This window comes from Gallus gallus, chromosome 10, assembly GCF_016699485.2.
Source record: "Gallus gallus isolate bGalGal1 chromosome 10, bGalGal1.mat.broiler.GRCg7b, whole genome shotgun sequence".
Lineage (NCBI taxonomy): Eukaryota > Metazoa > Chordata > Aves > Galliformes > Phasianidae > Gallus > Gallus gallus.
In genome coordinates, this window is record NC_052541.1 from 4,009,492 (window position 1) to 4,035,099 (window position 25,608).

Genomic DNA, 25,608 nt, shown 5'->3' on the forward strand with positions numbered 1-25,608 from the left:
AGCAGCTCCTTTGGAATGTGGATTGAGGCATGAGGGAGTGTAGTGTGTTTTGCTTCAAAATCTCAGAAAATGAAAAACATACTTTGTTAGCAATAGCTATGTTTTATACTACAGGTGTACTCATAAATAAAAATGCAATAACTGATAATTATATTTTTACTTTTGGATCTATTTGTTGCCAATAACAAACACTGCTAATATTTTAGCAGCCTAAGTCTCTAACAGATGTTGGATGGTTACTTTTATGTTTAAGTTGCTTGGCTCTATTTTATATTAAATATACAGAGCTTGCAAATACTGAGATGTTGCTCTATAACCCCACGCTTTTGGTAATATATATACAATGATTTATTGTGCTGTTGTTTATAAATCTTAGTTTTCCAAAGTACTCATGTTCCATTGCTACACAAATATCACACGGTACACTGTTTTTTTCCAAGTGCTTGCTAGTCTATATAGCATAGCCTAGCAGTATTAGTTGTCCAGCCTGTATCCTTTCTGAGTTCCCTACTCTCAAAAACTGAGAACATCGCAAAACTCAGCTACAAGTGTCTGTTTAATATATTTTTTTTACTTTGATTTTAGCAATATGTTATTTGCAGATACTGTTTAAGAAAGGGTGTAAATGAAAACTTTTAACTTTATAGCTGCCCTTCGAAAGCAACACGCAGCAGAACTGCACTTGGGAGACTTCCTTGTTTTCTTGCGTAGAGTCGTCTCTTCAAAAGCAATTCAGTCAAAAATGGCATCTCCAAAGTGGACAGAAGTACTTCTTAACATTGCTTCTCAGAAGTGTTGCTCAGGTAAGAGTTTTTCCAAATGTGATTAGTGGTTATACTTGCATTTCTGTAATGCAGTCTGAAAACGGGTCCTGTATTACATACTGATTTTAGCTCTTCAACCTCAGTAGATGTACACAAGTCACACTTAGGAAAATTGTGCATTGAATCATGTAATAGAATCATGGAATGGCCTGGGTTGAAAAGGACCATAATGATCATCTAGTTTCAACCCTCTTGCTATGTGCAGGGTTGCCATTGGAGGCATACAAGTCATATCATAGGTGCGTGTCTGATGCAGAAGTCACTTGTAGATTATTAATATATTCTTCCATCTTCAGGAGTTCCCTTGGTTGGAAATTTGAGGACTAGACTTCTTGCACTTCATGTACTAGAAGCTGTATTACCTGCTTGTGAATCTGGCGTTGAAGATGATCAAATGGCTCAGGTCTTTACATTTTGCTATAAGCTTTTTCACTTGTTTCTTCAGAAAATCTCATTAGAATTGCAAATGCTTCATAGATTTGCTCAGAATCCAAATCAGATGAGGCTCATTGTAGATATTTGCTTATCTAGAAGCTCTAAATATTTTGACATTTATACCTACGAAGCAAAATAAAATGCTATTTGTTGACTTCATCTTGGATTTAGAATGATCTGAATTATTTTCTGATATGCCAGGTTGTTGAACGATTATTCTCACTTCTGTCTGACTGCATGTGGGAGACTCCTATAGCTCAAGCTAAGCATGCAATTCAGATAAAGGAGAAAGAACAAGAAATGAAGCTGCAGGTAATTATGGTTTACTTCCTCTTCTGTTTGAATGCAACTAAGTTACATTTATTACAGACATTTTGTCCTGTTTCTGATAGAAGCAAGGAGAGTCTGAAGATGAAGATGAAAATCTTCCCATACAGGAAGTGTCCTTTGACCCTGAGAAAGCACAGTGCTGCATAGTGGAGAACGGGCAGATTCTGACTCATGGAAGTGGAGGTAAAGGATATGGATTAGCGTCAACCGGAGTCACTTCAGGGTGTTACCAGTGGAAGGTAGGTTGAATGAAAGTGTATTTCTTTTCTTACCTTGTTATAGAAATATACTGTAATTTATACATAGTAGCTATGATTTTTAGGTTATGACAGCATCTTTGCATAAGTTGCATTTTCAGTCCAAAGAGAAGAATTTGTGGCTGGTCTTGAGCACTACTGTTTGGAGTAAATTTTCAGCTGATGTTTCAGTACACAGGTTGGAGGCTGTGATTACATCTTGAGCGTTTGTAGAGGTGCTGGCACATGTTCCTCAGATCCATAGTTAAAAATGGATGTGATAGTCTTGAAATAGTTATTTTCTGAACTATGTAGATCTTGATTTTTTTTTTTTCCTTTGGAGACATATTTGAAAAAATGATTTGTTCTGTTTTAAAAACACACAGCCTGTCTGATGAGATTAGCCTTTAATTACATCGTCTGAATTGTTTGTTCAGAAATACAGACAAATATGCAGTTGTAGTCAGTATTGTCTTTAAGCATAAGACTTCTATTTCTTTTTTACTTGAATCTACATAAATCACTTGCTGTGAATGTGAGGAGTAACACTTATTTATTTCAGCAATATATTTATTGCTTACATGCCACTTCTATGTCTCCTGAGTCAGAAAAAAAAATCTTGAATTTTTTTTCAGACAGTTCTTTTCATTAATATGAGATCAAATTTAAATGATTTATTAATGACTACCCCTATACGCCAAGGCATTCTTTTAGAAATAGTATATGATTTTAGCTTATTAATTATTTTTATTAAATGCTTTTGAGTAATATGGTTATAAGTCCTAATGAATATGTATAAGGCAAATTCTCATTGCTTTGTTTTGTTAGAATGTGTATTCTGACTTTTTTATTTGCCTTTTAGTTCTACATTGTAAAGGAGAATCGAGGCAATGAAGGCACATGTGTTGGTGTTTCTCGCTGGCCAGTACATGATTTTAACCATCGCACTACCTCAGATATGTGGCTGTATAGAGCCTACAGTGGTAACCTTTATCACAATGGAGAGCAAACTTTGACTCTGTCCAGCTTTACCCAAGGAGATTTCATCACATGTGTTTTAGATATGGAAGCAAGAACTATTTCCTTCGGTAAAAATGGAGAGGTATTTGTTTCTTTTTTATTGTACTTGGTTTGGTTTTTGACTCTTGCTTTTTTTAATAGTAATTTCACATATATATTTTATATAGAGCTATTTTATATAAAGCTAAGTATAATTGTTAAGACAATAATGTCTTTTTCTTTGTCGTGTTTTCACTGATTAAGGTGTTCTAAGTTTCTGGTTTTGTTTTTGTTTATTTATTTTACCTAGGAGCCAAAACTAGCTTTTGAAGATGTGGATGCAGCAGAATTATACCCTTGTGTTATGTTCTATAGCAGTAATCCAGGAGAAAAGGTAACAAAAACGTTCATCTGCATTGGTTTCAAGTCTGTGCTTTCCCTACTCTGTGTCAATGGATGTAGAAGGGATTTTCTGGGGAGTAAGAATTGTTGCCAGTTGACAGGTACTGAGAGTGTCAGCGTTGATTCATCTTGTTTTAAGACATGAACAGCACTACATTATTTGCACACTATCTAGGCTTTTCCTACATCTGTAATCTACCATAAAAATAAAATGTGTTTAACTACTTGGAATTGATTTACTCACCATTAGGTCTACATGTAAAATCACAATCCACAGAAACCACAGATATTATAGTATTAGGAATTCTGGATATTCTGAGATGTGAGTCTTATGTTGGAAAGTGCTAACTGTTGGAATTTTGGTAGCTTTGAGTTTATAGGAGTGCAGTATCAAGATGAAATTCCTAGGGTACCTCAATGAAAAGAAAAAAAAGATAATGTTATTCATTTTTTCTATTCATAAAGAGTTTCTTGTTTTAAAGTAAGCTCCTGTGCAGATTAAGAAGGTGACTTTTAAACTGCTCTCTTTAAACACTTAGGTGAAAATCTGTGATATGCAGATGCGTGGTACGCCGAGAGATTTGCTACCTGGTGACCCCATCTGTAGTCCTGTTGCTGCAGTGCTGGCAGAAGCCACCATCCAACTCATTCGTATCCTTCATCGCACAGACCGCTGGACACACTGCATCAATAAGAAAATGATGGAAAGACTGAATAAAATCAAAACATGTCTTAAAGAAGCAGGTCAAAAGCTGAAGAAAAGTCGCTCAATTCAAAGTCGAGAAGAGAATGAGGTGAGAGAGGAGAAAGAAAATAAGGAGGAGGAGAAGGGCAAGCATAATAGGCATGGTCTGGCAGACCTTTCAGAATTGCAGCTGAAGATGCTGTGCGTGGAGGTGTGGCCTGTTTTAGCAGTAATTGGTGGAGTTGATGCTGGACTTAGAGTTGGAGGTCGATGTGTACACAAGCAAACTGGACGTCATGCCACTTTACTTGGAGTAGTGAAGGAAGGCAGTACGTCTGCTAAGGTCCAGTGGGATGAAGCAGAGATTACTATCAGGTACAGTATGCTCATTTCCTACACTTTTCAAAATCTAGTTGTGTTTTGTGTTCAGAAGTCTTCAGAAGTAATGTACATCTTACATTAGAGTCATTGATCAGTCGTTTTAACCTTTAACTTTAAAATAATGCAGCCAAAATTGCATTTTCAGAACAAACAAATATGGATTGAATTTCAGCGTTATCAAGTAATAAAATGGTTGGTATGTCAAATATATTTTAATAGCTTAGAATTGATTGGCATCACTAGAATTCTTAGTTTTGGGCTCTAGGTTTCAGAGTTGGAATGGGACCAGCCTGCCAGTTTTCCCAAATTCGTAATTAACGTTGCTTGTTTTTAAAAATGTCTTGACATAAACAGAGACAGAATTATCACAGGCTATCAGTTGTGTGCTCCTTCCAATAATTTGAACAGAAGTGTGCAATCAGTGTGCAATCAATCAAAACTTTTAGTTAATGCTCAAGAAAAAATCAGTTTTTTATATCTAAGCTTTTATTCCTGTTCACAAATTTAGCTTAGATGTGACAGTACAGTTTGGCATACGGTAATTTATCTTAGGAACCTGATTTATATTTTGAAATAATACAGAAGAATTCTCTGTCAGCACTACTTGATAGCTGCTGTGATGCTTCTGGATTTTAATGGTTGTTTTTGAAAACCTGTGCATGCTTTTGTTGCCTTTGCTCTGATATCATATCTCCCCATTTTCTGATCATAACCTCATTTTCCCCCGTTTACATTTAATTTTTAGAATTGGTTCATTTATTTCATTAAATGTATTTTACATCTTACTTAGCCTACATTATTTCCTGTACTTTCCTCCTGTCTCTCCCTCACTTGCTTTTTCCTGTGTCATTCTGATCTTTATTAAAGCTTCCCAACTTTTTGGTCGCCTAGTGATACTCCATTGTATAATCTGGAGCCCTGTGAACCACTGCCTTTTGATGTTGCAAGATTTCGTGGGCTGACAGCTACTGTGTTGCTGGACCTTACCTATCTGACTGGTATCCATGAAGATATGGGAAAACAAAGCACCAAGAGACATGAGAAAAAACACAGACATGAATCTGAAGATAAAGGGGAAACGGACCAGAAAGTGGAGGGTGATGCTGGACCAGATACACGATCAGCACTAAGTGCCGATGATAACAAAGCACACAGCACTGCAAGCTCTAAATCAGAAAATGAAATCGCTTCCTTTTCCCTAGAACCATCAGCACTAGGGATGGAATCCCAACACCAGCCTGCTGAAGGAAGAAAAAAGAATCATGAACATTCTCCAAGAAATCATGACATAGTTCAGTCAGAAATCAGAGCCGTACAGCTGTCTTATCTTTATCTTGGTGCTATGAAGTCGCTTAGTGTTCTTCTTAGTTGTAGTAAATATGCTGAACTGCTGTTAATACCAAAAGTCCTGGCAGAAAATGGTCACAACTCTGACTGTGCGAGTTCTCCAGTTGTTCATGAGGATGTGGAAATGCGTGCTGCCCTGCAGTTCCTGATGCGACACATGGTGAAGCGAGCAGTCATGCGCTCACCTATTAAAAGAGCGCTAGGACTGGCAGATTTGGAGAGAGCACAAGCCATGATCTACAAGTTAGTGGTTCATGGATTGCTGGAGGATCAGTTTGGTGGCAGGCTTAAACAAGGTACGTTTTCAAAATTATTCATGTACAGTACTGAACTACTCTGTATTTGTATTTAAGTGGTTAGAAACAACAGTGATACAAATGACATAATCTTGTAATTTTGTAGTGGCTGTACTTTGGAGGAATTTTAATTGGACAGAGCAATTTTACAGAGATTTTAAAATACTTTTTAGATATAGCACTGGTTGGTTTTTCTGCCTTTCTCCAGTTCCTTATTTTAATAAAAAGCAAATACAAATCAGTATATCAGAAATGTAGGTCTTGCCAATTTTTCTTTATGCTTTTGAAAAACGAGCAGTTTTGTATATATTTGTTGGAAGAATTCGTTTATCACACAAGGATTGCAAAGTTCACTGTCATAAAAAATGGTTGCATACAGTCACATTAACAGCTGATGTTGAGAGTTTGTTCACTTTCTTTCTCTTCATGAGAATTTGTGAATCAGTTTTGGGTTTTGTTTTGTTTATTTATTTTCCTGAGGTATTTGGCACTCTTCGAGCAGAACTTGAGGAGAGAATGCATATCATTCCTGTTCATCTTAAAAAAAAAAAAAGATGTATATGACAGGCTGAGTCTTTGGGGAAATGATTTAAAAAGGAAAATATCTAAAGTATTTTTTAATATCTAATTATCTAAAGTGTTTTTTATAATTATCGAAGATATGAAAGGTAATCCCTGTGCTGTTTGCTTCTTTACCGTCTTATGTATTTCTTAGAAATCAACTAAAAAACCCTTCAGAAATCTATTACTTAAGCTGGTAAGTTAAAAACAGCTTTGTAATTGATCGGTCCTTTTGCCTAACATAGTAATTCTAAATGTTACAACAATAGGTATCATATGGTCTAATCTCTAACCAAGTAAATGGTTTCTCTGAAGATCTAGAAGGTTTTACTCACTCTTCACCTTGTTATCAGTATGACAACAAGAGACCAATTTGTTTACTTAAGTCCATGAGTTATTGGCAGAGGTATTTGTGTTATTAGAGTTTCTGCACACCTCTTTATTAGGGGAGATTTTTTTTTTTTAAAGTTCAGCCACAAGTTTTTTTTGTTTGTTTGTTTGTTTTGAAAGTTTAGCTTTCCTGTACTAAGTTTCATTAATGTTTCTGTACTGTCTGTTTTCTGTTGCAGAAGTAGACCAGCAAGTGGAAGAAGGTGATCAGTCTCAGCAAGCCCAAACACCAGTTACAACCAGCCCTTCTGCTTCCAGCACAACTTCTTTCATGAGTAGCTCTCTGGAGGATACTACCACAGCTACTACTCCAGTAACTGATACTGAAACTGTTCCTGCTTCTGAATCTCCTGGTGTTATGCCTCTCAGTCTTCTTAGGTAAAATGTTTTCTTACTTACATATCATGTATGTCTTTGGCGCTCTGAGGTTTTGAAAACATTAATGTTGTTAAGAGCTGCTTCCACAAAATACAGAGTTCAGTTTGTTTCTTTACTTTGAGAACATGCATTTCTAAAACTAGAAAGCTGCTAAGCTTTTTATATGTACTATATATATGTATGTATAGCATCTAAGTTCTTCTGAGCAGGAGGAAATTACCTTTCTTCTGTTCTCATTCAGTTCTCATTTTTATTTGATACAGTTTAAAATACAAGTCAGTGATGTTTCTGCTTTTTAATTAGTGGTTAAATAGTTGATGTTCAGACTAGAATAGATCTTAGTTTGCAAGCAACTCCACAGTCCTGTTGTTTCATCCTACCCTCGTATACTGAAATGGAAGTAAGATGAAGATAAGTTAATTTGGAGAGGTTGTTTGAGATGTGGAGGAAAATCTGCTTTACTCTGAATATAGTCCTATTGCAAGTTTATTACTTTTGTTGACATGTCTGACCTCTGTTCTCAGAGGCTTCACAGATGCAGTTTGATGAAAGCCAGAACAAGGTCATATCACCAGGACAGCAAAAGTAAAATGCCTTACAAGGAATGATTAGTCAGGCCAAGCTCAGTATGTATTGTAGAAATAGGGAAGTGAGTTTACTTCTCCTTGGACTGCCCTTGGTCTAGGAGGTATTTTTAGGTGCATGTCTGGGAATTTAACTATCCAGGCAAAAAAGTGAAATGAGTTGTTCCTGCAGGGTTCCTCTCCTACTCCCCTAAATATATGTAGTATTTCTCCTTACCCTTGCAAAATTCAGTTGCTGTAAGGTGCACTTGGCAAGTTGTGCTCTAATTTGATGTATTTCTTGTGTCAAATCTTATTCAGGTTGCTTTCTTTCATGTAAGTATATACTTTTTTTTTTTTTTTTAAGGCAAATGTTCTCCAGTTATCCTACTACAACTGTACTGCCAGCACGACGTGCTCAGACTCCTCCAATATCTTCTTTACCAACATCTCCTTCAGATGAAGTTGGGAGGAGACAAAGTTTGACTTCTCCTGATTCCCAGTCTGCAAGGCCTACGAATCGTACAGGTATACTTACAGTCAATACAGACAGAAATATGGACAGCTGTAAACTCACACAAGTGCTGTATCGTTTAAGACATTTTTGAGACTCCCTGGATTTGTAATGGTAATGAGAGGCTTCTCTTCATAGGTAGGACTGTACTACTGCTTGCACTTTGCCTCCACAGAAATCTGTTCCATTCCAGTATGCATACAGAGTGGGGTAACAAGGGAATTGAGCAAATTGTTGAGTGAGAATCTCAGACCTCTAAAGATCTGTCTTGTGATCCAAAGCATATGTATGTATTTTACAAGGGCTACTCTGAAAGTAATGCCTTCTGAAAGTAGAAACATAATTTTATTATATTTGTCCATGACGTCAGAGGTGGAAGTTGGTGGCATGGCAGTAGAGGTTAAACCTTTCCACCAATATTCCACTTCATTTTGTTGTGATGCAGTCTGACCTACTGGTGTCTGACTTCGGAAGTGGGTATGAAGCAAAGGTGTGGAATTGAATTTCTCCATGCAGAAAAAATCGTCTCCCATTGACACTTCATCAACACTTGCTAAACCTTTGTGGACACCAAACAGTCGATGTGAGCACAGTGAGGCAGTAGGTGGTGCATTTCAGTGGTGACAGTGGCATGGGAGAAAACCATGTTCCAGATGACCATGCAAATTTTATTGTGCCCTTTGTATTTGTCATAAGTTTCCATGGAAATAAATGGGGAGTCATTACTTTCAGAGTAACCTACATATATTTAAATGAATACAATAGACTGAGTTAAAGTATATTCTTCACATTTCTTTTAGTGTTGAGAAACAGTCTGTCCTTTTATTCTTTCTCTTACGTCTGTGCTTTAGTTTGTCTCTTTCTGCTGTTTCACTTGTAGCACAGCAACTTGTCTGCTCAGTTTTCATCTCTCATTTTTTGATGAGGTGACTTGCTTCTTGATCATTATATACAGTGTTTACAGCGGTGTTTGTCAGTATATTTTGTGTCTTTGTTGATGAGAGGAAACTGTTTTCAGTGAAACTTTTTGAATAGTAATTAATATTTTTAGAGACTTTTGGGTCACTTTGGACAGAAGTAATACTCATAATCTGCAAAGAGATTTTTGGATATATGCCAGCAGCTTAGTAAAGATCTCTCTCTGGGTCTTAAGAGGAATGGGTGCTTATGTGATCTCAAAACGTTTTGGAATCTTAATGTTTCAGGCAAGGGTAACTTTCATCTAGTCTACCTACATATAAATCAGATAGATAATTTGATAGAATTTGAAATGGAAACAGGCTCCTTAGAAATATTTCAAAAGAAATTGTTCCTTAAATATTCTGAGTGTCCTATATGATTGAACGGAGGCCGACATAATATAAATGTGACTAAATAGAATAAACACTGTCTGAGTTCATTGTATCTTACCTTATGTTGAAAAGTAACAGCGAGGAAAGTTGTTAAGGCAATTGCTCCCTTATCTGAAGCTAACAAATCTTTGCCAAATCAGAATGAGATTTGCTAAAGTGGAAAAAACTAAAGGAAGACCTATTTTTTTTTCTGTCTTTAAGCTTTGTCCGATCCAAGCAGCCGACTTTCAACATCTCCGCCTCCTCCTGCCATCGCTGTTCCACTGTTAGAAATGGGATTCTCCCTCAGGCAGATTGCAAAAGCCATGGAAGCCACAGGTAATCAATAGCGATATCAATTTAAACTGAAAAAATAGATAAGTATTACACTGGAAAAAATGGTTTCATACTTCAGTTTTTGAATTCTGTAAGTATTTGGGAGAAAAAATGGATTTTTCACCATCACTGTTGTAATATAATTAGTATATATGCTATATATATTATATACACAGTATAATGCAGTTTTAAAGAGTGACCTTAATGCTTCCAGGTGCCAGAGGAGAAGCAGATGCGCAGAACATCACAGTGCTTGCTATGTGGATGATAGAGCACCCTGGAAATGAAGATGATGAAGAACCCCAGCCAGATGTGACTGCAGATGCACGACACGGGGCAATAGTCTCTGGAAGTGGTGGAAAATCTGGTGATCATTGTTATTTGCAGTCACCAGGTGACATCCCTTCAGCTGATGCTGCTGAAATGGAAGAAGGCTTTAGTGAAAGGTAAAATGTAGTTTTCCTCCAATACCTTGAAATCTCTTGCTGAAATTGGAAGTCTGATATGTTCATTGTTACTGATGGGAAACACTGTGATGCCATTTCTGAATTTTGTTACATTAGTAAAAGCAAAAATGCAATGAAATTAGATCCACACTATGTGTTTACTTTCCTGTGCTTTGTGTGCACACAACTAGAGAAGAATGTAATTGGGCATCCTTCCTTCAAAAAAAGAGTAAGAGCAAACAAAGAAAATGGAGGCAGAGAGCTTGCATTTTTACTAGTGAGATAAGTAGTAATAAAGCAGGAATTCATTGGAGAGTGGTTTTTTTGTTTGGTAGTTTGTTGGGTTTTTTTTTCATTATGTTACTGAACGCTTACCTTCCTACATTTTTCCTTCTAAATAAATTCTTGTTTTGTCCAGAGAATTGAACTGAGATTTACATTCTCGGCCTTATTCACCACCTTAGATATAAACTATATATTAATCTAGAAAGAAAGATTTTACTTAATACTTTAATCCTAGAAACAGTTGTTCAATTGTTAAGTGATACCTGCTGCAGGTCATACCAGCTTTTTGCTAACAAGGGGGGTGAGAATTGTGATGTGTATTTTGAGAATGCTTTTGTTCAGGTTCCTTGATCCTAATGAGCTATTCATGTATAGGTTTTCTTAATTGTCTTGGGTAAAATGCTATTTCACAGAGAACTCACAGATTTCAAGTGGGAAAGGTAATCTAACAAGTGTTACTCACTTGTTGAGGGAATTACTGATGCAGGGGCAGAAGTGTTTATTTTATTTCTTTAAAAAAGAAATAAAGAAACCTAAGTTAGCACAGCATAAAATGAGTGTTCTTCCAGTGTTTCTGGAAAGTTTGGGCGGTATGGAAGCACTGCTGCATCTCACTTCTTAAAGGGAATCTCATGGTCTAAAGAACAGTAGATATGTGCTGTAGAGGAAAAAAAAATCTTGAATTCCAAAATCTCTTTTTTCGTCTGTGAATGAGTGGAATCCTCCGCAAAATACGACCCTAATATATTTTCCCTAGCTACTGTATGCAGCTATTTAAAACTGTTTTTGATTTACCTGTTGATTACAAATTCTTGTAGCCCTGATAATATGGATCATGTGGATAATGCAGCTTCTGCAAGTGGACCTCCATCCAGAAGTCGGTCATCTGTAACAAGAAGACACAAATTTGATTTAGCTGCCCGAACACTGCTAGCACGTGCTGGTAAGTGTTCTAAAAGACTTCCAGGTTTTTGTTTGTCCAGTAAATGAAGAGGATGGGTATTGGTACCTAGCATGAAAGTTACATGAGTCTCCTTTGCATATGTGTATCAGTGTATCTTTAGATTAAATGTTTTATGTGGTTAATGAGAAAATCATGCTTATCTGAATTTAAAAACAAGGAAATACACAGCTGAAAGTGGATTTATGCTTATTGCATGTAAAATAAAAGTACTGTTTTGTTTTTCACTTGAGCGGGATTATACCGCTCTGTACAGGCCCACAGAAATCAGAGTCGAAGAGAAGGCATATCTTTGCAGCAAGATCCAGGGGCTCTTTATGACTTCAACTTGGATGAGGAGTTGGAAATTGACCTTGATGATGAAGCAATGGAAGCTATGTTTGGTCAAGACCTGGCTAGTGATAATGATATTCTGGGAATGTGGATCCCAGAGGTATTGGATTGGCCTACCTGGGTGTGTGTGACTGCAGCGGGGGCTGCTTTAACTTACTGCTTTTTGCATGTTTGTATTTCTTAATTTAAAGTAACATGCATAAGTTTATATTTCAATTTAAAATATCTTACTAAAAGCCAGCAGTGCTAAAATCTTGTGTTCTGTAGCTTCACCATTAGCTTAAGAATAGTGCTTTCTTGTGTTTCTTACTCTATGCTTCATGTACATAGTTTTCCTGCCCTCTTGCCTGAAAGATGACAACAGAACTTGTGTATTTGTCTTGATGATAGTACTTAAAAAGCAAGTTAGGCCAGATTGTTTGGCAGTGAAATTCTGTTTTATTTAAAATAATAGTAATAACAATAGTAATAATAAATCTCATTTGTAGCAACATACTTTGCACTTAAATCAGTTTTGCCCTCTTAATTTAGTCATGTCGTGTGTATGTCAGCATCTGAAAAGGATTTATAGATGGTCCTCATTCAATTGTTGTAGCCCACTCAAAGTACTTTTGAGATGGAAGAGAAATATATTAACTGTAGTTTATTTATCTTTGGTTTATCCATCTCAAGTTGATGACCAACCTACAAGACTAGGCGTTCATCTTCTAATTATAACATTACTTGATTCTGATCTGGAAGCAAGATGCAGTATGCATGTGTAATCTTCAGAGAGTTTGCTTCACTGGAGCATCTTGATGAAAGTACTTAGGACATAAGAGTAATTCTAAAAGAATTGAACTCTTAAATTCAGACCACATAACGGAGTGTATTGACACAACTTATTCTTTTGCACAGTAAATGTAAAGGCTGATTGTCTGGAAACAGTGGATTCTTTCTTCTTTAATAATCTAGTCTCATTCATGTTCTGAGAAGAACAAGATAATTTAAACACAGTATTAAATGTAAATGGACAAAGTTGTGTGTGAAAAATGCTACTATCAAGTTTTTTTTTTAGTCAAATCTGAAATGTAATAGGAAAATTTAAAATTTATGTCCCAGTGTTCTTCCTCTTCTGAGATGATCTGGTTCTCTATTTCTGCTTTGCCCTTGTGCAAGATTACCATACACATTCTCCTTTGTGTAGTAGAAATGGGCAGAAACATCCACTTAACAATATTGGCATATTTTTTATACCTAGCATGAAGATGTTTTTCTCTGTAAGTAACGTGAGTGTCTTATTACACAGCATGTTTGTGAATCTGAAGACAGAGAAGAAGTAGTGGTTTGTGAACTGTGTGAATCCAGCGTTGTCAGCTTCAATCAACACATGAAAAGAAACCATCCAGGCTGCGGGCGCAGTGCCAACCGTCAGGGCTATCGTAGCAATGGTTCCTATGTGGATGGATGGTTTGGTGGGGAATGTGGAAGTGGAAATCCTTACTATTTATTGTGTGGTGTCTGCAGAGAGAAGTACTTAGCCCTGAAGAGTAAATCCAAAACATCAACTTCCGAAAGGTACAGAAATAAAAGGCAGTGGAACACTGTATGTGAAGGAAAAAAAGAACTTAAAAGTGTCAAGTAGTGTATGAACTTTAAGAAATTAAATGAAGAAATACAAATTTATAGTAGAACTATTGTCTTAATTTTAACTGAAGCTTGAAATCTATGTTTGTCTTCATTGATTTTTTAATAGAAAAAGGAATTATTTCTTGGAAACTTGCTTCCTGTTGTTGATCTTGAAAAACTTTTTTTCTGGATATGCCATTGTTTTTATGGACCTTTTCCACATTCATACTGCAAAATACATTATTAATTTCTCTTGCTATTTCCAGAAGTCATATATATATATATATATTGACATAACAGTAAAGTAACCTTACAGTAAGCCAAGTTTAAAATTGGTATGCATGTATATATAAATGATTGAAGCCATTTAATTGCTTTTTTTCATTCTTTTTTTCTTATAGGTACAAAGGCCAGGCTCCTGATTTAATAGGTAAACAAGACAGTGTCTATGAAGGTAGGTTTTCCAATTTTTGAAGATACTGAATACTTCTAAGGTGCTTTTTCTTTCTCCATAAATGCAAATAAACATGTAATGAAACTACTTGATAGTGATATCTTTAGACTAGATTTAGTGCTTTCATTGTTGTTTTTAAGTTCAGATGGAAATAAATCAGTCACATTTTTCCCTTGTATTTCACCTGCTGTCTTGTAATTAAGTTTGGTGAATGAGCTGTTGCAGGTTGATACATTTCTTCAGCTGCGTTTTTAGGAGAGGTTAATTAGCATAAGTTAGCCTCAGGAAATTTTGGCCTGAGGCTTTATTCTTCCACCTTTTTATTAGCTGAGAGTGTCTCAATAATTTCTTTCACACTGGAACAAATTATTTCTAGTGACTGTAAAAAATCTTTCTCAGGTGATACTTTGAATGTGGGCCTTTTTGTAGCTTGTACGATCACAGTCCTGTGGGTTGCCACACGTGTAGATTTAAATGTGAGTGGTCCCAAACTGAATGGCAAGTTTTTTGGTTTTTTTCCAGCAGATGAAAGCTGTTGAGATTGTACTCTATTGAGAGTGAGTGAGGGAGGGGGAGAGGAGTAAATCTAAATTGATGTCTGTGTAAATGTTTGGGAAGTCAATGGAGTAATGGAGTACATAATTTAACTACAGTTATGGGATGGGGGTGTGAACTGGGGTATGGGAAGGAAAAACAAAGGCCTGGATAGTATAGTAATGACCTAAGAACTTGCACATACTTTTTGATAAATATGAACAGAAGACTCCAGTATCTATCTTTACTGTTCAGTCCCTTAGAATATGTATCTGCTGTCATGATTTAAAGCATTACCGTATGTCCACAGTTCTTGTTGTCTTTTTGTTAGATAGACTGACCTCTTGTTTCTGTGTTTTAAAAAACAGCTAGATTGATGCCTCAGAGAATCTTCCATGAAATTTGCATGATAGTAATAAAGTCCAGATTTAATGGAGAGGCAAAAGGGGGGGGTGGGGGTCTGTTATTCTAATTCACTTAAATGTTGCCATTGGCACAACCTGAAGATGAGAGTCAAGGCTACTAAGTTGCAGACTGCAATTCATATTTTATTCCCCGTGTTGATATTTTTAAAAATTAGCTAACATTATTTACTGCTTTCAGATTTTGTAGCTACATTTAATTGTATTTGTCCAATTCTAGAAGACTGGGATATGTTAGATGTAGATGAAGATGAAAAGCTGACAGGAGAAGAGGAGTTTGAATTACTGGCTGGACCTCTTGGGCTGAATGATCGACGTATTGTACCTGAACCTGTGCAGTTCCCTGACAGCGACCCTCTAGGTGCATCAGTTGCAATGGTGACAGCCACCAACAGCATGGAAGAAACATTGATGCAAATAGGTAAATTTGATACAAATTTAATTCACAGAACAAGTACATCCCCTCTGATGTGATTTTATATGAGTGATGCAGAAATATTTTGACAGTCTTTCCTGCTTTCCTGTTTCATAAGGAAACAAATACAAATTCTTAATTTTCATTTTATTATAAAAGTCAGTGAGGTATGCGTGGCATTTTTGTTGACAGACTTGAAGCTTTGGCTTACTAACAAAACTGTGACCAAAGTTTTACAGTGAATGGTAGTAGCATGTTTTGTCACAACTCAAGGATTCATGGATTTAATTGGAGATTTACTGGTCATCATACTGAAATGGAGGATCTGTATTTATCGTTGTAGACCCCTTTAAATGGGCAAGGGAAGCAGAGGAATTAGCGTTAACGTCAGTACTGTCAAATTGTTACCTGTCAAGCTTTGAAAATAAGAAATAATTAAGTAATGTAGAATTTAGAAGTGTATTTTCTGCTCAGTCATCATCACTTTATGTATTTCTGATATGCTGAAAACTAAAGCTTTAAAAAAAAAAACTATGCTTATTACTGTATGATGTTTTTTTGCTCTTTAAACACTAACACAAATTGTTATTTCCAAGGTTGTCACGGCTCTATAGAAAAAAGCTCTTCTGGCAGGATAACCTTAGGAGAACAAGCAGCTGCCCTAGTAAATCCACATGACCGTGTTATGGCCTTAAGAAGAGTGACAGCTGCTGCACAAGTCCTCCTTGCAAGAACTATGGTTATGAGAGCACTCTCACTTTTGTCTGTCAGGTTTGTGGCATTCTTAGCTACGCTATTTTTCATTTGAATTTAGTTATGTAGTAATGTTTGGTGTGGGTGCACTTTTACAATTCATTTGGGAAAGAGATGTTCATTTTATATACTTAATTCATATTATTAATAGAGAAACTTTTGATGATTTTGTCCCTTTGAACCCTATCTTCAAACTTTATGAAAGAGACTTCTGTGTCTTACATTCAGAGCAGACTCCAGTAAAGTCAGCCACTCAAAATGTAATGATTCTTTGTCTGCCAATTGGCTTTTGTTCAAGAGAACTATTAGTAACAAAGGGTAAACATTGCAGGAAAGAAGACATAGTGCAGGATTTGATGGTATATGAGGATGTGAAGAAGTCACAGAAATCTGACATGCATGTTGCCATACCATAATTCTGAACATGAATTACCCATATAACTTCATCTACGAGCTAAACTTAAGGGTTTTTTTTTTGTTACGACAAGACTATAAAACATATATATATATCTTCACCCTTAATTTTAAAGGAGTGGAGGGAGGCTACAGCTTTTTTTCTGTCTCTTCCCCTTCCCCCTGAATGTTAAGACTGTCCAACTAACCAAGCAGGCAGTGTTCACTAGGGGTTTGGGAATAGTTTTGTCCAAATACAATTTTAATTATAAATACACTAAAAAAACCAAGGGCATTTATGTTCATTTTTGACAGCGGTTCCAGTTGTAGCCTGGCAGCTGGTCTTGAATCCTTGGGATTAACAGATATCAGAACTTTGGTTCGTTTAATGTGCCTCGCTGCAGCAGGGAGAGCAGGACTCTCCACAAGTCCATGCACTGTGTCAAGTTCAACAGAGCGATCCAGAGGAATTCACAGCAAAACAAGCAAGCCTATATCATGTCTTGCCTACCTGAGCACAGCAGTGGGCTGTTTGGCATCAAACACTCCTAGTGCTGCTAAACTTCTGGTGCAGTTATGTACGCAGGTATGGTATATATATTGAACTACTTCTACGTGAGATTAAGCAGTCCCTTTTGTCCTTATTTGTAAGCTGTGCTTTTTTCTTCTGAGCTGTGAGACTGCCCTCTCTGACTCTTTAACTAAGTCGGTTGTGGAATATAGATTGTTTGTATTTTGGAGATGATCTACAGCTGTGGAAATGCAGTGGTGTTTCATGCAGACGAAGACACTTACATGCAATCAGATAATTACTTAGTTTGTTCTTTAGAGTTTGAAATATGATCATGGATTAGTACAAGTTTTTGGGTGGAATAATGAACTTGATTACACATTACTGCTTTTCATCCTACGCCCAGGTGCAAAGAATTTATAAAAAGTTCTCCTAGAAGCTCCTTAGTTTTTGCTGGTGTTTGTGATTACTTGAGACTGTCTGTTTTGTTGATTGATTGATCCCTGGATATGAATGGCTGGTTCCACTAAGACCAGGTATTCAATCCCCAGAGCAGAGAAATTAAGTTCCATGTTGTACGTGGTATTTGCCTGCTAAAACAACATTGTTTGGGAGCTGAGAATTTCTACCAAAAAATTTATCAAACTTTGAACTCTGATTTTTTTCCACATAGAACCATTTTTCAAAATTGGGTTGGTTTGTTTGTTTGTTCTAGTTATTTATTTTATTTTATTGTTTCTTTTCAGAATTTGATTTCTGCAGCAACCGGTGTAAACTTGACAACTGTTGATGATCCAATTCAACGGAAATTTTTGCCAAGCTTTTTAAGAGGAATCGCTGAAGAAAACAAACTTGTTACCTCTCCAAACTTTGTGGTTACTCAGGCACTTGTAGCGCTGCTGGCAGACAAAGGGGCCAAACTGAGGCCAAATTATGATAAAGCAGAATTTGAAAAGAAAGGTATGATAAAGCTTTTATTTATCCTAATCACTTGATTACTAGATCTTCAGTCTCTCATTTTTGTTTAAGGAGAGATGCTAGAACAATCTGCACATAAATTTGCTCACAAAAATAGTCTATGTTGTGTTATAGTTTAGGACACAATTTACTTAGAAATATAGATCTATCACATAACTAAATCCTCTATCACTTTAAAAGAAATCTAAACATCTGTGTGTATTGAAAGCTGTACAGGTGTGGTATTCAGCCCCAGTTGTGTCACATACTGACATTAAAGGGAATAACAGTTGATCCCTGATACCTGAGTACTTTTCTGTTTCTGCTGCACAAAATTTTGTTAACTCTGCTGTTGAGAGGTCAGGGAACTGAAAAGCAACTTCTGAGTTTCCATGCCAGGCTGTTTCTTTGTTCAGTGAAGGGAAGGACATCCTTAGAGCAGCTTAACTCGGAGGATCCATTTTGCTGTTTAGACAGCACTTGCTCTTTGAATAACCATTTTCCATGAGGAGAGAATAAGAATGTTCATAATTCTTTTGTTAAGGTGTTTTGGGTATTTTTGTGAAATTTTAAAGGGGGCTGTTTTCTCTTGTTATCAGAACAGATTTTTTTCCTAACAGTTAATGTAATTGCAACATCCTTATAAAATGCTTGTTAATCTTTTTCTTCTTTTTTCTGGAAATTATGGCTAATGCTGTGTTCATTTGTGTACTTCTGTTTGGTACTCATCTAGGCATCATCTCATTGTTTTGTTTAAGCAGGTTTAATTGCCCATTTGTATGCCCATCCTTCCTATGATCCTTCTGCTGTAGGCCCTCTGGAGCTGGCTAATGCACTAGCAGCCTGCTGCCTTTCTTCAAGGTTATCTTCACAACATAGGCAGTGGGCTGCTCAGCAGTTGGTGCGAACTCTTGCAGCTCATGATCGAGATAATCAAACTATTCCTCAGACCCTCGCTGATATGGGGGGAGACTTACGAAAATGTTCCTTCATAAAATTGGAAGCTCACCAGAAACAGGTAAGCATGACTTCTCCTAAAATTATGCGAATTTTAATATGTTTTATATATTTATATGTTTATTTAATATATTTCTAAAAATTTAATGTAGAATACAGACAAAAAAAAAAAAAAGAATGATTGTTTTACAAATGTACTGACTGGGATACTTCCCACAAAATGTAATGTTTTGGAGATAAAGTACATTACTGCTCGAAGGTATCTCCACTGTAGTGTAGTGCATACTTTCTTTGAAGCTTCTATTAGAAGAGGCATGAAACTGTCCTCACAGTGCACTAAATCAGTAGAATCATCAGTCTTTTTTTGGACTAGATAATAGAATCACAGAATCACAGAATTGCTCAGGTTGGAAAAGGCCTCAAAGATCATCACTCCCAACCACAACCTAGCCGTACTACCCCAACTCTATCAACCCTCCGCTAAATCATGTCCCTGAGCACCACATCCAAACGGTTTTTAAACACATCCAGGCATAGTGACTCAACCACCTCCCTGGGCAGCCTATTCCAGTGCTTGACCACCCTTTCCATAAACACGTTTTTCCTGATATCCAACCTATACCTCCCCTGGCGCAACTTGAGTCCATCTTAATTTAGATCTTAATTTGCAGTAGTTTTTCTGTTATAGTAGTTAACACCTTTTTCTGGTACTCTGTGCAATAGCAGCCCTGTGGAGCACGGGTCTGAACAAAGTGGAGTATCCTCATAAAACTCATAAAACACTGTGCAATGTTGTAAATGTGGAAGAGTGTATTGTAGGTAATGCTCTGTTCTGCTGGTTTAAGTTTGCATTGTTATTAGTGAAAAGAGTTACCAAAGCTTTAGGTTTAAACTCCATTTTTGCCATGATCTCTTTAATGTTTGTAGGTCATGACATGTGTTTGGTGCAATAAAAAGGGACTTTTGGCAACCAGTGGAAATGATGGCACCATAAGAGTGTGGAACGTTACCAAGAAACAGTACTCATTGCAACAGACTTGTGTGCTCAACAAATTGTAAGTCAATTATTTATAACTGTCTGATATTTAATTTAAGTTGCAATTGTGCAAGGTAATGAGAAGAACCAATCCTGCAGTTTCTTCTGCGCAGACATCCTTTCATCTTTCTTTTTTCCTGGGATTATTTCCGTGTTTAAGGCAGGCAATGTAAGATAAAACTGAAAACAGAACTTGAATATCATACTGATCAGAGTCAGTATAAGGAGATCATGTTAAAACTGTTAAAAATATTCTTAATCATTCATTATGAGGTGAAATTATTAAAATAGTTACTCTAAAGAATTATGATAGATGAGAGGAATAAAAACAAAATATTCATTCAGAGGATTCCAGTGAACAGTTTAAATACATAATATAAAGTAAACACTAAATATATAACATGATAATTTTGAATGTAGTGGTTTCAGTCAAGTGGGAGGGGTTGGGGGGATTTGTGACTTCTGGGCTTCGGGAGCTTAGAGTTCTGCTGCTCCTTCATGAGATTGTCTGGGAAGGACTTCTCTATCCTTCGGATGCGTCCAAAAAAGAAGGAAGGAAGAGGTTAAAATCTGATTCCTTAGTACAGCTTATGTGAGTAAAGTCAGGAATAAAGAAACAATAGTGAACCAGAAGGTTGTTTGACGATTTCTTAGCAGTTTTTAATTTTGTTTGATGCTGCTCATTTTATAATTTTGAGTTGTTTAAGTAGAATGGAGGGCTGTGAGCAGAGAAGAATGCATTTATTGTGTAAATCTAAAATGATGGCAGAAAGACTTCAGATTTTAATTTGACTATTTCATGAATTCTCTGTTTTCCTGTCAGCCTAAAGGAAGTGCCCTTTTTAATTATGTTATTCTGTACTGTTACAGAGAGGGTGATTCTGAAGAAAGTTTGGGGTCACCCAGTGACCTTAGTTTGTCTCTTATCTGTTGGAGCATCAGTGGCAAATATCTGGCTGGAGCTACAGAAAAGATGGTGAACATATGGCAAGTCAATGGTACGCTCTGACTACCTGTGAACATTTTACAGTAAAATGTATTTCTAAATAAAGCTGCAAAGTTACTGAATATTTGTTAACCCAATATTTGTGTGTGCTCTCCAGTTTAGTATCTGCCATTTTCCATAACATCTTGTCAATCTATTTAATTAGATGAAGGCATTAACCGCAAATCGATGTGTGTCTTAAAATTAAATGGATAAACTGAGTACCATGTACAAATCCTTGTTGTCACTGATGTTTAGGTTTGAGACTTGATCATTTCTGGTGATTTTTGTTTGCAAATATGGTATCTTCCCATAGTCCACAATACTTAACTTCTTCAAAAGGCATGGAGAATGCAAAAATTGACCGAATCAGATGCAGGGATGGCTGATGACGGTGTTCAATGAGATGGAAAATCTTTTGAGAGTAAAATGTGTGAGCTTGGTTTATTTAGTTGAACAAAAGAGTCTGGGAGGAGTAAGATTATAAATTGTTAGCACTAGGTAAGCACTAGGAGAAACCCATGGAGCAAAAGCAGCTATGTGAACAAATGGATATTATTGACACAAGAAGAAATGAAAATAAATAGGCCGTGAATAACTGCAAGAAAGATCACAAACGTATTAAAATGTTTGTGATATCAAATGGTTTCTAAGGAGGAGTGACAACTGGGAAGGAAATGCTTTTAAGATGTGTTGGAGAAATTCGACTGTGATAAGGAGGACTGATCCTGATCCAGAAGGGCCCTTCTTAATTTATTGATTCAATTTGCAAGTGTCTTTAAATGGATTCTCTAACATCTTTCCTGTCATTTGTGCTGCTTTTAACTAATCCACCATAATTTTAAAACTCTGGGACAATTGTTAGTCACCTGGTCACTTGTAATCTGTGAAGCATCTTTCTGTTGTTTTGTACTTATGAAAATCAGTGGTTGAACTGTCCATGTTAATAGACAGTCCATAAGAAAAGTATAAGTGATCTGAGTACAGATGAATTTAGCTTTATCCTTTAACAAAACTATTTATCTTGGATGAACATTGAGATTTGTGTAGGTTAGTAGTCCATTGCTTTATAGTCTTGTAACATAAGTGAATTTGTCATATGTTGTAGCTCTAGACTATAGAGTCTTCTGATATTTTCCTGTGGGAGGTATTTCTGTAGTATTGTTTTCTTTATGAAGATGAAATAATTTTAAATAATTAAATGTGATGCTTTAAATAATTAAATAATTTAAAATAATCTTGAACTATTGGGGCGTTCCTAGGAGGAAAAGGATTATTAGATCTTCAGCCTCACTGGGTATCTGCACTTGCTTGGCCAGAAGAAGGGCCAGCTGCAGCATGGAAAGGAGAATTATTATTAATTGGTCGTATGGATGGATCTCTTGGACTTATTGAAGTTGTGGATATTTCAACCATGCACCGGATAGAACTGGAACACTGCTACAGAAAGGATGGTAGGTGACTGTATCAATATTTAAGTAGAGATTAAAATTAGTAGTGCCTTAGTTAAATTTGGAGATTCCTTGCCATAAAAAAAGAAAAAGCTTATACATAGGTTACTCTGAAAGTAATGCCTTCCATTTATTTCCGTGGAAACTACAATAGATACAGAGAATACCATAAGGCTATTTGATGGAGCAAATGTTCAGCATCAAAACACTCTTTTTCAACATATTTCCAACCTGGTCACCACCATTAGCTGTGCATTTTCTCCAGCAATGAACAAGAGGTTATAATATTTGCATTAATCTTGCTTTAAATTGCCATGTTGGCTATATGACTTGAATTAAAAAGACACACAGATTTTTTGCAGTGTCTCCTTTGTCTGCAGATGGTTTGTAGACAATATCATCTGAATTCCATAATTACAGCCATTTTTATTTATAGTTCTGGTCGCAGAGGACATCGAATAGCACATCTTAGGTAGCATTTTGTGGTTTTCCACAAAGACTGTGGCTTCTTCTAGAAAGATGCCATTTTTTTTTTGGCAGAATCAATGGAGGCAATACATACTAACAAAGGCTGAAGTTGCTTTCAGTGGTTTTCTTAGAAGCAGCCCAGCGCAGTTCTTTTCCCCATGTCAAGAATATATATATATATATCCAAGTATTTTAATGAAGGAGAATGGAAAAAAAATTACAAAATGATCTCAACTGCTGTGATTACAGTGGCATTCACTTTTCTCTTTACTATACAAATTCAAGAAAATTGTCAGAAAAAAAAAAAAACCAAAAAACGTCAAGTAACTTGAAGGGGAAGTTATGCACTTAATATTTTATGCAATCACACTGTCAAAAACTTCTGGCAGGACTGATGTTCAGTTTCATTTAATTAAGTTTTGTGTTGTCTGTCGCAGTTTCTGTCACATGCCTTGCCTGGTTCAGTGAAGATAAACCATTTGCAGTTGGCTATTCAGATGGGAAATTGCTAATAGGAACAAAGGAACCACTTGAAAAAGGAGAAATCGTTCTACTTGATGCACACAAGGTAGAGTTAGTCATTTTAAAATGTATCTGTAATTTCTGCAGGTAAGGATCTGTTTAAGTTATTTTCTGTATTTGAAAGCTATTTATAAAGTCAAGTGCAGGTTATCTATTTCTGATACGTTGAACGTAGTAGGGTTCAGAGGAACAGTCCACCAAATTTAAATTCAAAAAAGGAGTAAGAATTATAGTCTTTTTGTTATTAGGGGTTGCAAAGTGTGTTTAGATACAGCAGTGGAAGTGTATTGAAGATGTATTTGGGTTTAAAAAGGCTTGATTTGTAACAGCACTCATGACATTTTAATTTTGCTCTTTCACGTGTTTTTGTAGAGCTTAAATTGCCATGCAAAGCAAAAATCTTTTTCTGACTATGCAACCACAAAGGTTTTGACCCTTTGCTTTAGTGTCTGTAGTAAGAAGTCTTTACATATTGGACTAATGAGTTGTTAGGCTAGAAGGAGAATTCCCAAAGTGGAAGTTTAATAAAAGCATCTTGAGTGCTTCCGTGAATTGGTCCTGCTATTTGAAGCATGGCTGTCACAGAAGTGGGCGTGCTGTGGTAATAAAACTATACTTCAGTATTCCACCATGGCCTGTTCTTCTTTCTAATGTCGGTTACCTCATCTGGCCCGTTACCTAATATGCCTATGAAGCCAGTACCATTAAGGTGATTCTGCAGTTACCCAATATAAAAAAAAAAGTAGAGTTTTGAGGTTATACTGAATTCATATTTGCAAGTCATTCTCTCTACTTCTTAAAATTTATTTGAGAATAAAATGCTCTATGTTATCAATAATTAAACATTGCATTAGCTCTGACAACTGAGTTTTCTCTGTTCCTACTGTGTTACTTCATACCAACTGTTTTCTTTTAATTAATAGGATACAATTGTTAGTATGAAGTGGGATCCAACTGGTAAGATTCTCCTGACATGTGCCAAAGAAGAAATGGTGAAACTCTGGGCATACATGGGAGGGTCTTGGAGACGTCTGCATTCACTGCCCCATCCAGCTTTTGTGAATGGCATTGCTTGGTGTGGTCTTCCAGGGAAAGGTTCCAAGTTACAGCTTTTGCTAGCTACGTATGTCATGTTTTCGTTTGTTTTAGCATTATTGTGTTTTTTTCTTGATCATTAATGTCAAGAGCAAAGTAAATTTTTGTGTTTTTTCAAGTAACATTTACTCAGTAAATCACTTCTCATGAGAATTCTAAAGCACCAGAATGAAAATGAAAAACATGGCTCTTGTCATATTGCCAGCTGTTGTCTCTATGCTGTAAGACCTGTGCATGGTAGACCTGTGCTTGAAGTTTTCTTGCAAATACTTTTTTAAAATGAGACTGTGATGTTAGTGAAAATTGAAAAGGTATGGGGTGAGGAGTGGGAGGATAAGGGAGTGGAGCAGGAGGAATGTTTTTAACCACTGGTTTACATGCCTTTGCACTTTAGATGTATAGATACATATAGTTTTGTAGGAAGGTAGTGATATCTACCTTCCTAGGTACGACATTCTGTTAATATTTTGTATTAATACCTTTACTTTGTTTTTCTGATTTACCATGACTTCTTTTAGAGGGTGCCACAATGGTTTGGTGTGTGTCTGGACTGTTCCCCAGGACATAGCAGTCACGCTGCAGACCAGCTCAGCATACTCAGAAGGATGGTGGGACCAAGAAACAAGTGCCCAGGTAGGAGAAGTAGACATAGTGTTTAAGAAATTGCCTTTGCTTGTCCTGAAGTTAGGGAAGAAGTAAGGTGAACAAGTTACTCAAATCTCAAATTTCCTGAGAGAAGATATTTGCTAAAAAGAAGTGTTTATGTTGCGTTTGTATGTGTGTAGGCATTTTCAGAACAGAAACTGAAAAATCACAGGTTGAAGTGAATTTTACTTCACTAAATATTATATACTGGACTGTTTCTATTTTTCCTAAGTTGATAAGTTTATAATAAAATTCAGTAAGAGTTTTAAACTATTTCTGTATGAAATTAAGTCAACATAAGTTTTACAGGTGTTACATCAGATTATAATGCAGTTTTTAACGTTGGTGGCATTTTGTATGTGGAAAAAA

General features: G+C 36.3%; 1 protein-coding gene across 11 annotated transcripts in view; it reads left to right on the forward strand.

Annotated features, from left to right (window-relative positions):
• Nucleotides 1–25,608, forward strand: part of HERC1 (HECT and RLD domain containing E3 ubiquitin protein ligase family member 1) — a 95,646-nt gene that overhangs the window by 54,330 nt on the left and 15,708 nt on the right. For 4 of the 11 annotated variants that reach the window (XM_040706775.2, XM_004943732.5, XM_040706783.2 and 1 more), the window contains 27 exons: nucleotides 648–803; nucleotides 1,121–1,227; nucleotides 1,461–1,571; nucleotides 1,652–1,828; nucleotides 2,688–2,927; nucleotides 3,135–3,218; nucleotides 3,766–4,286; nucleotides 5,160–5,935; nucleotides 7,066–7,264; nucleotides 8,195–8,355; nucleotides 9,895–10,011; nucleotides 10,223–10,454; nucleotides 11,558–11,682; nucleotides 11,934–12,154; nucleotides 13,322–13,590; nucleotides 14,043–14,095; nucleotides 15,272–15,472; nucleotides 16,063–16,237; nucleotides 16,928–17,198; nucleotides 17,870–18,083; nucleotides 18,839–19,098; nucleotides 19,965–20,092; nucleotides 20,944–21,071; nucleotides 22,321–22,512; nucleotides 23,415–23,545; nucleotides 24,423–24,622; nucleotides 25,113–25,227. In XM_040706775.2, the coding sequence (XP_040562709.1) occupies nucleotides 648–803; nucleotides 1,121–1,227; nucleotides 1,461–1,571; nucleotides 1,652–1,828; nucleotides 2,688–2,927; nucleotides 3,135–3,218; nucleotides 3,766–4,286; nucleotides 5,160–5,935; nucleotides 7,066–7,264; nucleotides 8,195–8,355; nucleotides 9,895–10,011; nucleotides 10,223–10,454; nucleotides 11,558–11,682; nucleotides 11,934–12,154; nucleotides 13,322–13,590; nucleotides 14,043–14,095; nucleotides 15,272–15,472; nucleotides 16,063–16,237; nucleotides 16,928–17,198; nucleotides 17,870–18,083; nucleotides 18,839–19,098; nucleotides 19,965–20,092; nucleotides 20,944–21,071; nucleotides 22,321–22,512; nucleotides 23,415–23,545; nucleotides 24,423–24,622; nucleotides 25,113–25,227 (5,564 nt within the window). The remainder of the gene's footprint in view (nucleotides 1–647; nucleotides 804–1,120; nucleotides 1,228–1,460; nucleotides 1,572–1,651; nucleotides 1,829–2,687; nucleotides 2,928–3,134; nucleotides 3,219–3,765; nucleotides 4,287–5,159; nucleotides 5,936–7,065; nucleotides 7,265–8,194; nucleotides 8,356–9,894; nucleotides 10,012–10,222; nucleotides 10,455–11,557; nucleotides 11,683–11,933; nucleotides 12,155–13,321; nucleotides 13,591–14,042; nucleotides 14,096–15,271; nucleotides 15,473–16,062; nucleotides 16,238–16,927; nucleotides 17,199–17,869; nucleotides 18,084–18,838; nucleotides 19,099–19,964; nucleotides 20,093–20,943; nucleotides 21,072–22,320; nucleotides 22,513–23,414; nucleotides 23,546–24,422; nucleotides 24,623–25,112; nucleotides 25,228–25,608) is intronic. The other 7 variants (XM_040706784.2, XM_413753.7, XM_040706778.2 and 4 more) reach the window with 6 other exon arrangements.